This window comes from Toxorhynchites rutilus, chromosome 2 (assembly GCF_029784135.1).
Source record: "Toxorhynchites rutilus septentrionalis strain SRP chromosome 2, ASM2978413v1, whole genome shotgun sequence".
Taxonomy (NCBI): domain Eukaryota; kingdom Metazoa; phylum Arthropoda; class Insecta; order Diptera; family Culicidae; genus Toxorhynchites; species Toxorhynchites rutilus.
In genome coordinates, this window is record NC_073745.1 from 139,741,874 (window position 1) to 139,756,407 (window position 14,534).

General features: G+C 37.3%; 1 protein-coding gene across 4 annotated transcripts in view; it reads right to left on the reverse strand.

The window, feature by feature from the left end:
- Positions 1–254: 254 nt before the first annotated feature.
- The window catches only part of LOC129764953 (elongation of very long chain fatty acids protein 4-like), a 176,354-nt gene continuing 162,074 nt past the window's right edge, over positions 255–14,534 (reverse strand). For all 4 annotated transcript variants that reach the window (XM_055764640.1, XM_055764638.1, XM_055764641.1 and 1 more), the window contains 5 exons: positions 11,485–11,682; positions 11,252–11,414; positions 10,477–10,648; positions 710–837; positions 255–636 (listed from right to left, as the gene is read on the reverse strand). In XM_055764640.1, the coding sequence (XP_055620615.1) occupies positions 418–636; positions 710–837; positions 10,477–10,648; positions 11,252–11,414; positions 11,485–11,663 (861 nt within the window). In that variant the 5' untranslated portion in view covers positions 11,664–11,682 and the 3' untranslated portion in view covers positions 255–417. The remainder of the gene's footprint in view (positions 637–709; positions 838–10,476; positions 10,649–11,251; positions 11,415–11,484; positions 11,683–14,534) is intronic.

The window sequence follows — 14,534 nt, forward strand, 5'->3', positions numbered from 1 at the left end:
CACTTCTCTGTAAATGCTTAGTATTAAATGTAAATGATGTTAAAATGAAGTCTATACCACAAAGAATGTCAGGGTTTTTATTATTCTATTATTCATAACGTTTTAACGTTAGCTCAGTAAATTTACATTAAAAAAAAAGTGTTCGGAATTCGAGACATCCTTACAGGGTTGGTACAAGAACAACGAATAAGAAAGATTAAGAAAAGCAGTACAGAAATTAAATAAGTCATTCAAAACTGCGCCATTTTCTTCCACTCAACTTTGTTTAACATAAACATTTTATTTTTTACACAAATTAATCGTAACATTTTATAAACATCGAAAATTGCAACCTCCACTCAATAATTTCATCTAAACTGTCACTTAGTTCCTAGCTCCTGGCAACTATTTGGTGGCAATGCAACCGGCCTTCGTTCGCTATTCGTTCTTGTTCTTACATCTCAGATCTAAACAGTTAGCATTGATCTCGAACTGTTTGATCGGATGCCCATTGAGGTAGGCCTGTGCGTAGAAGTTGCCGAACAGGATGATGAACGAAATCATGTATCCAATCAGGGTGTAGTGCATCCACAGCGGAAAGTCACACCCGGTGACGATGCCGTTGATTCCCAGCAGCATGGCAAAGGTGAATTGGATCTGTCGAGGAGGATAAACAGAATCATTGGATGAATGTGCATAGATGTTGTTGACAAAAATAGTTTCCTGTTACCAGCTGTAGGATTGTGAGGTATTTTTTCCACCAAAGGTATTTGTTCATATGTGGTCCCAGAGCGGAAAGTCCGTAGTACGTGTACATCAGAACGTGAATGAATGAGTTCACCATGGCGGGTAGGAAAGCTGGAATGAGAAGATAAATCAAGTAACCCCTCCACTACTGGGAACATTTTACATAAGATTTGACGAAACGGACACTAAAGTATAATTCAAAGTTATTTGGGATACGATGTATGTTAGGATATTGTTAAAATTCTGATATTAGGCTCAAAGCTCATAGGAAAAATGTGTTTTGTACAAAAATGCTGATTTGGAGTAGCTGGGAAGAGTTCTCAATTGGAATGAAATAAATAGAAAAATGTTTAATGACCAGATTAATAGGTATCATTTGTTACTGCATCAGAAAAGATTAAAAAATCCGACAAAAAAATTAGAGGAACAGAGTGCGAAGTCGAAATTTGTAGGTAATTATTGAAGACCTGTAACTTCGCGAAAAATCAGCGCATGAAGATGGGGTGTACACAGTGTTGTCACACGTACAGATTCATCTGGAATGGTACAGATTTTTTCGTTATTTTTGGTACAGATTCTGCACGGTACAGAGTACAGATTTTCGTCAAAAAATACAGATTAATACAGGTTTTTTCCATTTGTGAAATTTCTTACATTTGAACAAAGCAACATTGAGGCACATGACGACTTTTACGCCGCAGTATCGCTTGGTGATCATAAAAGTATTTATAATGCTATAATTGATCATTTCATAAGGTCGAAATTCCTTACGTAAATCGTCTGAAAGGATTCGCGTCGGACGGTGCGACGTATGTTTTGCCCCAGATTAACAGATTGAATCGTTTGTTCCAGGCTGAAAAACCTGAATGATTTTTGTTCGATCATTCTCGCTAATATCTGAGTGGAATCTTATGTTGTTTCAATGTCCAATGCTATTAAATATGAAGATCATTTGAAAAGCGACAATTAATTTAATGGTGGAATAGCAGCAAAAGAAATTATCAGAACAATGAACAGCGAAAGACAGATTATTTCAGAGGATATTTGTCGCAGTTTTTCCGTGGAGCTGATCAAACAAATGAGAAAAAGACTCGTGCAGGGTTGATGGACAAAAATTGGATGCCTGAAAAGAATTAACGGTTCGATCGCCTTTTGGGCGCTCCGATGCCTTGTTTGTAACGTTCTCACTATGCCTCACTCCTCGGCAACTGTCGAGCGATTTTTATTCTGAACATAATCAGAACAAAAATAAGCTTTGAAATCGGCTCAGCAACGATACGATGAACGATATTTTGAGATCAAAGGATTTGATCAAACATCGTGGTGGCAGCTAGAGAATTTTAAAAAATTATAGTATGAAATTTAGATTCAGATAAAAAACTACGCATAAGCATCATCAAACACACGAATGACTTGCAAATGTGAATGTAGTATTTGTAGTAAATAAATCAGTATTTTTTTAATGCGAATAAATTATTTTTTTCTCTACAACGAATATTTTCGATGGTACAGATTTTTGGTACAAATTTTTGGAAAAAAGTACAGATGAGAAAATTTTTTGATCCCTCTGGTACTGATTTAAATGCGGCAACACAGGGTGTATATCGTTTTAAAGCTTCAAACTTGAAGTTTTGGAATATTTTACAAACACATTTTTATCTGAGTGTGTGTAGATGAAGTGGACAAAAATATATGAAGTAAAAAATCGATTTCTTTCAGATTTTCCAAACTTTTTTTTGACTAACACAATTTTTTGCTAACCGATTCAATAGATTCCAATTCAATTTCATAATGGAAAGATATACGATCCAACAACGAGTCGAGATTATTAAAATTTACTACCGAAATTCAGAGTCAATGGCCTCGACTTTAAGAGCGCTACGTCCAATTTATGGTCGTCATAATCGTCCTGCCAGATCAACAATTGAGCATCTAGAGGAAAAATTTGAATCCACAGGCACAGTACAAAATGTTCCCGTGCCACAGAGACAAAGAAGTGCCTGTAGTGTTGAGAGTATTTCTTGCTAACAATTGAGGAAGACCCAAATCAGTCTCTCACACGTCGTTCTCAAGCGTTGGGCATCTCTGTAACGTCATGGTGGTGAATTTTGCGAGAAGATCTTGGCCTACATCCTTACAAGATCAAATTGATGCAAGAACTGAAGCAACTTGACCACCAGAAGCGTCGTATGTTCGTGAATTGGGCTGAGCAACAACTTGAAAATAATCTGGACTTTCATCGAAAAATCTTCTTCGGCGATGAGGCTCGTTTCCGACTGAATGGCTTCGTCAATAAGCAAAATATGTGTTATTGGTTAGGTAGCAATCCACACGTACTCCATGAGTCAGCATTGCATCCTGGAAAAATAACGGTTTGGAGCGGTTTATGGTCCGGCGGCGTCATTGGGCCGTACTTCTTCCGTGATGATCAAGACCGGCACGTTACTGTGAATGCGAATCGCTACCGCTCAATCATAACCGAATTGGATGATATGGACTTGGACAATATGTGGTTTCGACAGCACGGCGACACAAGCCACGCAGTGAATTTACCAATCGATTTATTGAAAACCAAGATCGGTGAGCGTGTTATCTCGGGAAATGGCCCAGTCAATTGGCCGCGTCGGTCATGCGATTTGACGCCGTTAGTCTATTCCCTGTTGGGCTACGTCAAGTCTATGGTCTATGCCAACAAGCCAGCGACGATTGATGAACTTCGTACGGATATCAAACGTGAAATTGCAGCAGTATCGACCGATTTATGCTTGAAAACCGTCGAAAATTGGGTTCAGCGTCTGGACTTCTGCAAGCGTGCCCTTGATGGCCAGGCAAAAGAAATCGAGTTCCATACATAATGGCATCAAATGTACTTTAACATGAATAAAGAATTTCATTGATATCCAAAACCGTTTAAGTTTTGTTTAAAAAAAAACTTTTGAAGCAGTCTTATCGAAAAATCCGATATTATCCTCCTATTATTTGAATAATTTTGTTTTTCTTTGGACATTTTTCGTTCGATCGATTCAATGTGGATTTACCTTGGATCGATCTTTCTTTTCTCACATTATGTTATTTTTCTCCTGCTTATTCTTACGAATTCAACACGGTGTGGCACCTATCCAAGCAGCCATGTGCTATACTGTCTCATATTATTCTAAAGATCAGAAGATCATAGGGTCAATGTACTCCATTGACTTTAATTGATATGAATCTAAAACTCAAGTATTCTTGTTTCCGTTTTCCTCAATCGACCATTCGACGATATGTAAATCTGAAGATCTCATGCGTCATAATGTGTGGCAAATACAGTAGAACCCCCATTATCCGCGAGCGGATGATCCACGGTGCGGTTTATCCGCGGAAACGAGTTCCATAGTAATTCTATGAACCTACCCTAAATTTGACAATGAGTGGTAGGTTTTTGTTCTTCTGTTTTGGTCATGACTTTCACATTATTTGGCTACTGGTGTACACGACCTTACAGATGGATAGTTCAATGATTCCTGTATTGATAAAACATTGTTTTCATACTGAAATATCTGATTTTTTGACGTGGGACTACGTCTAACCGGAATATATGGGGGGTAAAATGGAAACCTAAACACAGAACATGCAGGAAAAAATGAATGATTTCGAATGCTTATTTCTCTAACATTTTTTACTGGATCGGCATGATGCTTGCATCAATTGATAGGGAATATTTCTACGCATCCATCGCAATTAATAAAATGTTATTTTTCATTAGATAAATAGTTGAATAACTGTGAAATTTTAAGCGTTATCTAAACGCCCTAATTGCCTCGTTTTGATTGGTCCGATTTACGGTTTCCCCAACACAGACTTCATAACCACGCAGCCTTGAAGTAATCGGCATTGCAAATACATGAAAGTAGGGGGATTTTCGTTCTCACCGAGATGTGTTCCCTAACATGGACTTCAAAACCAAGCAGCATTGGAGAAATCGGCATTGCAAATACCTGAAAGTAGGGGGATTTTTTGTTCCCACCGAAATGTGTTCCCTAACAGAGATTTCAAAAGCAAGGTGCCTGGGGGAAATCGGCACTGCAAACACATGCAAGTTGGAGGTATTTTTGTTCCGACTGAAATGTGTTTCCCTAGCATAGACTTCAAATCCATGGAGCGTGGGAAAATTGGCATTGCAAATTCATGTAAGTCGGGGGCATTTTTGTTCCGACTGAAAGTTGATTCCCTAACACAGACTTCAAAACCAAAGTGTCTGGGGAAATCGGCTTTGCAAATAAATGCAAATTGCGAATACTTTTGTACTGAATATGATATATTTGCACCCGCATGTTTTTTTTGCTTTCCGGAAAGTGTTTTCCTAACACGGATTACACAACGTTTTGGCTCAGCTATTCAAGATTGCATTGAAGGATATGCCTGCATGTCTTCTGCTATCTGAATTTCTAGGCATATCATTGGAAGATTAGGCAAAATGTTGATAACCATTTGCTGCGAGAACGCCTATTGATTAAACAATATGCGCTCGAAGTACATGTCAAAATAGAAAATGAGTGCCTGAAGTTCATCAAATCAAGTAAATTCAGTATTCGAGAAGTGCGTACACACGAGAGATACAAACTTCAGAGGGAAATGTAAAATACAATAATCGTTTGATAACTCTTCCGTTGACATATTTTATAATTCCTAGGCATCATACAAAACGTAAAAGGGCAGTAATTTGATGTACTCGTAATGAAGAACATAATCTGTCACAATGTATGAATTGACCTTACAAGGCATTTGTTCAATATTCTTACTCACAAAGCAAATATATTGAATTAAATTCAATTCGGGAATTATTTTATTCAATCAAAAATTTATTCAATACAAATAATTGATTACTAAACTAACTAACTAACTAACTATGATAGTCCCTAACTAACTAAACTAAGATAGTCCCACGTCAACCTTGCGTTTATGTCTAAGATATAACCCACCCATTTTTTTTGTGTTTGCACCTCATTTTTAGTCATTTGATGTGTTATCCGCGATTTTCGTGATCCGCGATGAGCTAGCCCGACTATTCCGCGGATAATCGGGGTATTATTTTTAGGTACCCTGAAAAGGGAAACCTGTACAACTAATTGGACCTGCTGTATACCCTACGACGGTGGAAAGTTAACTGTTGGAAACCTGAGAAAGTAAACGAGAAAACTCCTCTAAAATCAATCGTCCTGGCGATATGTTATGTTATTTATAGCATATACATTTTATAGAACTTTATTCGCGACGGTGAGTTGTTTTTGCGTAATCTAAAAAGATAACTGCAAGAACTATAGAACCAATCTGTTATACATCTTCAAACTCGAAGGACGAGGGTTATCTTTTGGAAACATGAGAAGGTAACCGAAGGAAGGAAGAAGATATTGAATTAAAGAGACTTTAAACTCTGAGAGTTCATTCGTCTCTTAAGGTAACCGAAGGTCTTGTATTATAGAGACTTTAAACTTTTGCAGTTCATTCGTCTCTAAGGTAACCGAGGGAAAGAAGGAAGGTCTTGTATTATAGAGACTTTAAACTTTTGCAGTTCATTCGTCTCTAGCCTTGAGAAAGGCCCTTTGAAAACTCTACTCTACTCTACTCTACTACTCTACTCCAGCGTTACCACCTCCGCTCTCTTGCCTTGAGAAAGGCACTCGATCCCTCGCCGTCCAGCTCGTCTAGCAACGATGTTGTCCAGTCGGTGTCCACACAAAGAATGGGTAACCGAGAGAACTCCTTTAAAATTAATATTTCCGGCGATATGTTCCGTTATCAATCGCGCGAACTCTGTATCGAACTTCAATTGCGACGGTAGAGATGTAATAGCGATGGATAACAGCTGTTACAACCGTCATCCTTAGGGGCTTTGGGCTCTCTGCTCTTCCTTGTTTTCTTGTTTGTATTAGATCATTAGTTGCAGTTCATTCGCTTCTAAAAACCCTCTACTCTGGTTCTCAATAGTTTCAAATTCTTTTTCGGGCATGCTACTATAGAGATCCTTTTCTTATTCCACACTATTAGTGAGTGCGAGAAAGATAGCAACGAAGATGGCCAAAAACACTACAGAAATGTCAAAATTCGAGTTAGAAGGAAAATAATAGAAGATTGAGGTTAGGTTTGATGCAGTGATCAACAACCAGAAATCGTGTCCTCATGCACCTCAATTAATGGCATTGTCGAGCAATAATTCGAGATTTTTCAAGATTTATCCAAATAAAACCTTATTTTCTAGAGATTCTAGGAGAAAAGTTATTTTGATTTGTTCGAATGGTTAATCAATTGTTTTTTATGAACTAGATATGAATATTTTACGAAGCTCCGAAGAAATATTTTTTTTCTCAGGCATTGGAATAGGTAAAAAACACATTTTAGATAAATCAAAGTCGAAATTCCTAAAATAAAACGAATTTACAGGATCCAGTTTTCATCCAGTTTTTTAAGAGCAATCTTCCAGATCTTTGAAAAATATACTCTGCTGCCGAATCTCCGTGAGAAAAAATTCAAATGGTTCACGCAAAGCAAGTTATAAAGACGTCGGGCACAAATTACGTAACGCGAGAATGGAGGGAGGGGAGTCGAGGTTGCATTACTTAATGCGACATAGGGGGAGCGGGGGGTTAACCGTGATCGTTAAGTAACAATATTCCATTTTTATTCCTGAATGAATTTACGCACCCCCATTTACTTGAGCAGCTATCTACGATATGATAAAGCATAAAGAACGTATTATAATGGGTGTAACAGCAGCCAGTAAGCTGGCACCGATTAGTGCATCTCGAATGTTGCATCAATCTACCGGATCATGATTTGGCATGGCTGCTAAGTATAAACTTATTCCTTCTTTTATCGCAGGATGCAAAATAAAGCTAGGCCACCTTGGTTATGCTGAAGCAGTTCAATACAGCGATGCAATGTACGTTGCAGTTCAGGAAGACACTGTTCTTTGAACGCATTTTTCTGATGTACTCGATTTTCGAAGGATGTGCGAGCTGACTGGATTAGAGATTATTCGGTATCAAAGAATAATAAAACCTATAATCATAATTGATGTGGATGGAAGACCAAACGTGAACCCTCGTTTCAAAAAGCTCATAGATATTTTCGATTTATCATTTTAATCAATTGAATCTTGATGCAATATTCGCTACTACAAATACTCCAGGACGCAGTGCTTTCAACCGAGCTGAATGTCGGAAGGCTCCTTTTACGGGAAGTTTACAGGTTCAATGCTCACTTGGATGAAAAACAACAATGGTCTAAAATCCGCATTTTAAGCGTTACGTTAACAGGTTACTCAATAGAGGTGGTAGACCCCGAGAGTGTTATTTGTCTGATAGAACCTCTATTGAACCTGAATCAAAGGCCCCACGTTATGTACAATAATACTAAAGCTATTTGAATTCCTGAAGAAAGCAACGCAAGACAATCATCTGTCCCCTTGCCCCTGCGGAATCCATATTATGTCTGACCATTTGTTTTAACTCATCGATCAAGGCAAAATAAGATCATTTCTCCAATAATTTCGGTATACAACACAGCTGTTGGGCGGTACGAATCGAGATGAAGAATTGAAGGTGGGAAGATTCACGGGTTTTGGTTGTGTTAAACTTTGATTGTATTAGAAGCCTGGAAGGTTGGAAGTTCACATACCAGGCATACCAATTAGTTACTTAAATGTTACAACATTGAGTGTGTCAGCGAATAAATTTGAAAGAGGATATACAGAAACTAATTACATATTTCCAAAATATATTTTTCGCATTATAAAAAAAACAGAGCATGTCACAAACTAAAATGTTTATTTTTTTCTTTGATTTCTTCTTATATCAGAGATAGTATTCTAATGACTACTATGTTTGGATTTTAGAGCAACTTCATGGAAGTTTTTCTCTTGTCAGCAATTGTAATTACTTGTTTCACAATTAGGGTGTTGAACACTTCATTCGTCTAAAACTAAGACATAAGCGGAAAATGTTTCGCCTCAATCTTGGTCATATTTTTCAAGTGCATTTTACATGAAAAAACTTGCAACCTTTTTTCCCATCCACTGTCAAATATTTCTCCGTTAAAGGAACAAAATATTCTGTGACTCTTTGGTTACGTTTTTGGTCGACGAACAAGAAGAAAAAATGAATTGAAATTATGTTTAGAATATCTCAATAATACTGATATTTCAGTTTCTGCTAAATTGTCAGTTGGGCTTCTATGATTTTGAACGCTAACATTGATTTAAGAAAAAAAAAACTGTTCGTTCATTTCATCTGCTTATTTTTACTTTTAATAACAACACTTTTCTTATGTAGTGGACTATTATAAGAAAAGTAACATGCATAAACAAAATCTGTCACAGATTTAAAAATCTTCCCACCTTTCATTTTTCATCTCGGGTATGAATTGATGTCGGACACGGGTTTTCCGTGTTTTATATATATATATATATATATATATATATATATATATATATATATATATATATATATATATATATATATATATATATATATATATGTATATATAGAAGGTGCATTTGCATATGAAGTAAAATTCTGATTAAACGCGAGCGTAACATGAGCAAATGCGAATTGGGGCTCTTTTGATATTAACAAATTCTTCCGCATAGTAACTCGATGTTGATAATTCCTTAATATTCTCCTTCGTTGATCGTATTGTTTTCACATGTTCACGTTGGAGAGCCTCAACCCTTCTCTTCTCAATGTAATACTTTTCCGTTTACTGTTTTTGAAAGCTTAGGCAGCCGTGGCAGTGTTCCGAGCTCTGCAATACAATTTTCTCACCCAATGTTAAAGTTGCTAAAACTTGCACTATAGACCCATTAAACGTAAAAAATATAATTGTATTGCTATCAACACAATTTTATTCTATTGATTTTCATGACATGAAACGCTATGACTCAGGAATAACAATTTATTGAGTGGTTTTTTTAGCTGTTTCGATGATGTTGTCAGTGTCGAAAAAATAACAATGCTTTCACCAATACAAACAAAACCATTGCCGACAATTGAAAAATGAAAATTTAACTTTTACAGCACTAGCTCGAGTTTTCCGACGTTTTTAATTATACAGTGCGATAGCAGATGAAAATTTTATACCTTGTGAGTAATCGATTAGAGTTTGGTTGATATTACTTGATGGGAAGTGTGCGAAAACGATCATTTTCTTCACACAGTTTCGCAAAATTATTGATTTTCGGCGAGGGGTGAGGGAGGGGGATGAAAGAAATGAGCGCCATTGTGGCTAGCTTCCACCATCACCTTAAAAAATCAAGGTTATGGAAACTATTGGAATTCATCCTAGTTCCTTCCCATCGTACCAGCCATGGATCCAACACAGCCCTGTAAGGTCCTCAAAGTCTGTTCAACAGTAGCTGCTGGTTTCGACTTCCATTATTCGAGAAATGTGGTCCGGCAACATTTTATTAGATAAATTAGGAATTTCTATTAATATCATTAGGGAAAAATACTGCCTGTTGATAACAATAGAATAAATAAATAAATAACCTGATACTAAATAGGATACCATTAGGTTTTTGTTTGTTAGTTACTACAACTTGGAATAATTATTATCGTTAAACAACTTACCACCTGTAGTGAAAGGGTTAGTCACATTTTCTAGTTAATTAGGGTCGGTTAATCAACTATTATTGGGCGATTAAATGGAAGCATTCAGTTCATTCAGACGATGGGAATAAAATGATGAAAAAAAATAAATTCATTGAATACTTACTGCTTCCGCTCGGGACCCATTTGACGCCGATCCACCAAAAGAAGAACATCGTACTGTGGTGATACACGTGCAAGAAGGTCAGCTGGTTGTCTTTCTTGCGCAGGATGAAGAAGAAAGTATCGGTAAACTCCAATACCTTCGAGAAGTAGTACCACCAGACAGCTCCAACGATCTGCATTCATGGAGCGGATGCAACGCAAAGATGAAAAGAGCGATGAAATAAAATAAGTAAAGGAAAAAAAATATGTTGTAGAAATCCCGAAACATAGCAAATTAAGATCCTTGTACCAACCTGCAAGATTGGCGGCATAATTAACCAGGAAAAAAGTGAATAATCGCAGGAGAAGACGTACCCAAACTTGTTTCCTTGCTTCGCACACAATTCGCGCCATAAAGCAGGGAAGTGTGTCAACAATAATTTTCGATTGATAAATTATTATCACATTGGCAGATCGAAATGAGATACTTGTTTGAATATAGGTTCAGCTTCACAAAAAAGAAAATAAAAGTGACAAGTTGCAACTAAATTATTGTGTTATTTGCAAAAAGTGCATCTGATTTGTAGCTGTCCTGTATTCACATTTGTCCTTGTCGCCAACAAGTTTTTCGCGAGAAAGCCGCCAAAAGAAACAGGATTTGTTATGGTTTTTTTTATTTTGATGCATGATTTGGTTTTGCATTTTGACCCGTTTCCGTAACGAACGTGAGTTTGTTTATTTTTTGCAAAGACTTGCATAACACTTCATTTAGTTCTCTTGTTTTTTGCATAACTTACCCTCATTTCGGGTATACTGAAGCTTTGCTTGCATGGCTCACAGATGTAGCTGTAGTTCTGTTGTGTCGCTCCTACCAGTAATTGCACGCATATGTACAGATTCAACAGTGCCATCGCCAGATTGTAAGGTACAAGTATCGTGTTGAGGTCGAACGGTTTCCGGCTAAAATATGTTAAAACGAAAAATTGGAAGTTAATTGCGGCGTATTTCACTTGACCAGAAAAATACTGACTCGCGCATAAGTTTTGGGCCGGCCCAGACGATGCACAGATAGGCACACACACAGAGTAGCGTTGGGACCGGAGAATCCACGAAAAGCCATCCTTTTGTCCGCGGGTCGGCCAGTGTGAGGGTCCATTCGTAATATCCAAACACATCGTAGAAAGGTATGCTTTCGTTGGCGTTTGACATGGCAGCTTGGTTAGGTGAACTGTGGAGAGAGATAATGTGCTGAACGTAAGTAATGTTGTTAATCTTATTGGAAATCAAAAGGAGATGTACAGTAATGGCCAGAGAGAAGATCCTCGCTCAATAAAATTTGTTCATTTGCACAAACGTTCTCTTTTTCGAGAATTTGTGATCTTGATTTATGTTATTGGGAAATGCATATTGTGAATGGTTTTTTGTTTTGTTTTTGAGTTAGAACATAATTTAAAAAACAAACAATCGAATAGAACCGAATGTGTTTGTTGAGTGTGGTTCGAATGGCAATTTCTACGATCCAAGATTGTACTTGCATGTACCACCAGATACTTTCTTTTAGCGTTCCAAAAATTATATCCACGTTTGAATTGAACAATTCCAAAATTAGCAATCCTTTTTATTTACTGCTTGTCTATACAATGTCTTCTAAGCTACTGATCTGATAATTTTGCTATCGGTCATCGTGAAGCTGCATAGTGTGATCGTTACGCCTATATCCTTTTTCTGAGGACGATCGATGTCCGATAGAGATGGTCATTTTAATTTATTTATAACAGTTTTAATTTGTCGACAAATTCATTTTAGTTAGTTTAAGTTTTAATTGTTTGTTTAACTGTTGCAGCCTTTTAAACCTATGACAAATATCATTTTTTAATTCTTGACTAACGGGTAACGAAATCAAAACAAATGAATATGGTCAATTAATACGTCCCTTAAAGCTTCAAGATAAATTCCATTCACTGTGGCCAGAAAAAAAAACTTTGCGATCTATTGAGAAATGCTCGAGTTATAAGCGTTCCAAATCTTGCATTTTTTCCTACTTGTTCAGTGCCTAGATTTCCATTTCACCCCCTATTTCTTCCGGTTAGACGTAGTCCTACGTCAAAAAATACATTCATTACGATTTGTTCGCTCGTTGGATTCACATACAGACTAAAAAGGGTCCTTTTCAGGATCACAAAAAGTCTAAAGAGTTTATTGTTCTGTTATCACTCGATATCCCTATCTTGTTCGGCTAAACCTTCCTGTTTAGCGATTTGTTGTCACTCGCCACAGCTTTCACAGTTTGAAAATTTCTTCCCATCCAGCTTGTGACATATTTTACAGTAAATTACATTCAATGGCACGTCGCATTACCACCACTCAGTGCCGGATTGGAGGTAATTTTAACCTGTAATTGAACATTTGCGATGACAGTGGTACAGTGTCGACTTTCAATGTGGGGTCATAATTTGGATCTCTATGTTTACAAAAATGTCCAACTAAATAAGTCGCATTACATGTCCGTCCAATTAGCTAAATGTCGAACTAATTGTAGATTACTGTACTTTAAATCTGGAAACAATTTAAGAATTGGTGAAAATTGAATAATCAGGAAAGTCCCCAACTATAAATAAGCTCAGAACAACTGCCAAATTCACATACTCATCAGATCCTGGCAAACAAATTATAAAAACATCAATTTGTGTTTTATTATTATTTTGGATAATGTTTTAGAAAGCATTGAACTTTATTTCCTAAACTCTTTTTTGGAAGGTTTAATGGCCCTGAAAAGCGCCTTGTTTTATGGAATGGTTCCAATTTAGAAAACTTAGTACTCGTGGTTTTGAAAAAAACCATTTCGAACGCCCTCGAAGCCGCCTTGTTCTGGATTTGCCACCAAAGCAGTTTGTATAAAGAACAAACTTTTTTCTTCTGCTACCTGATGCCGTTTTGCGATTGCGTTTGCCACTCGCCATTCGCTGCAACTGCCTGTTGTCTTGATGTCCGCCGAACCGAATGTGTTCTGTTCCGAATGCAGGTTTTCTTATCGTCGCGAGCAGCTTTGCCGCTAACTCGATCACTCCGGCGGCCGAAACTATATAACGCCGGCTAGGTGGACTGGTACACAGGTACTAACGCGCTCGACCTAGCAACCTTTTCCGGTGCAATTGGCGGATACACCTACGGGAAATTGCAGACCACCACGGTTCGAGCGGGATTTTGCCTTTCCCTTCTCTTTTCCTCCTTTGTTGAGTACACGATGCCGATGCCGTACAACCACACGGGTTTACGGTTTGAAAGAAAATAAGATATTTTTTTGGGGTCCGCGTGTTTTATACTCTAGCGGTACACACTCACAGGATAGAGACAAATCGGCAGACTCAGCCAAAGGGGCGGGTCCAACGAGACGAATGAATGAGCGTTAAAAGGGAGCGATGGCAAAAAAATACATTCATTACGATTTGTTCGCTCGTTGGATTCACATACAGACTAAAAAGGGTCCTTTTCAGGATCACAAAAAGTCTAAAGAGTTTATTGTTTTGTTATCACTCGATATCCCCATCTTGTTCGGCTAAACCTTCCTGTTTAGCGATTTGTTGTCACTCGCCACAGCTTTCACAGTTGGAAAATTTCTTCCCATCCAGCTTGTGACATATTTTACAGTAAATTACATTCAATGGCACGTCGCATTACCACCACTCAGTGCCGGATTGGAGGTAATTTTAACCTGTAATTGAACATTTGCGATGACAGTGGTACAGTGTCGACTTTCAATGTGAGGTCATAATTTGGATCTCTATGTTTACAAAAATGTCCAACTAAATAAGTCGCATTACATGTCCGTCCAATTAGCTAAATGTCGAACGAATTGTAGATTACTGTACTTTAAATCTGGAAACAATTTAAGAATTGAAAATTGAATAATCAGGAACGTCCCCAACTATCAATATGCTCAGAACAACTGCCAAATTCACATACTCATCAGATCCTGGCAAACAAATTATGAAAACATCAATTTGTGTTTTATTATTATTTTTGATAATGTTTTAGAAAGCATTGAACATTATTTCCTAAACTCTTTTGAAAAGCGCCTTG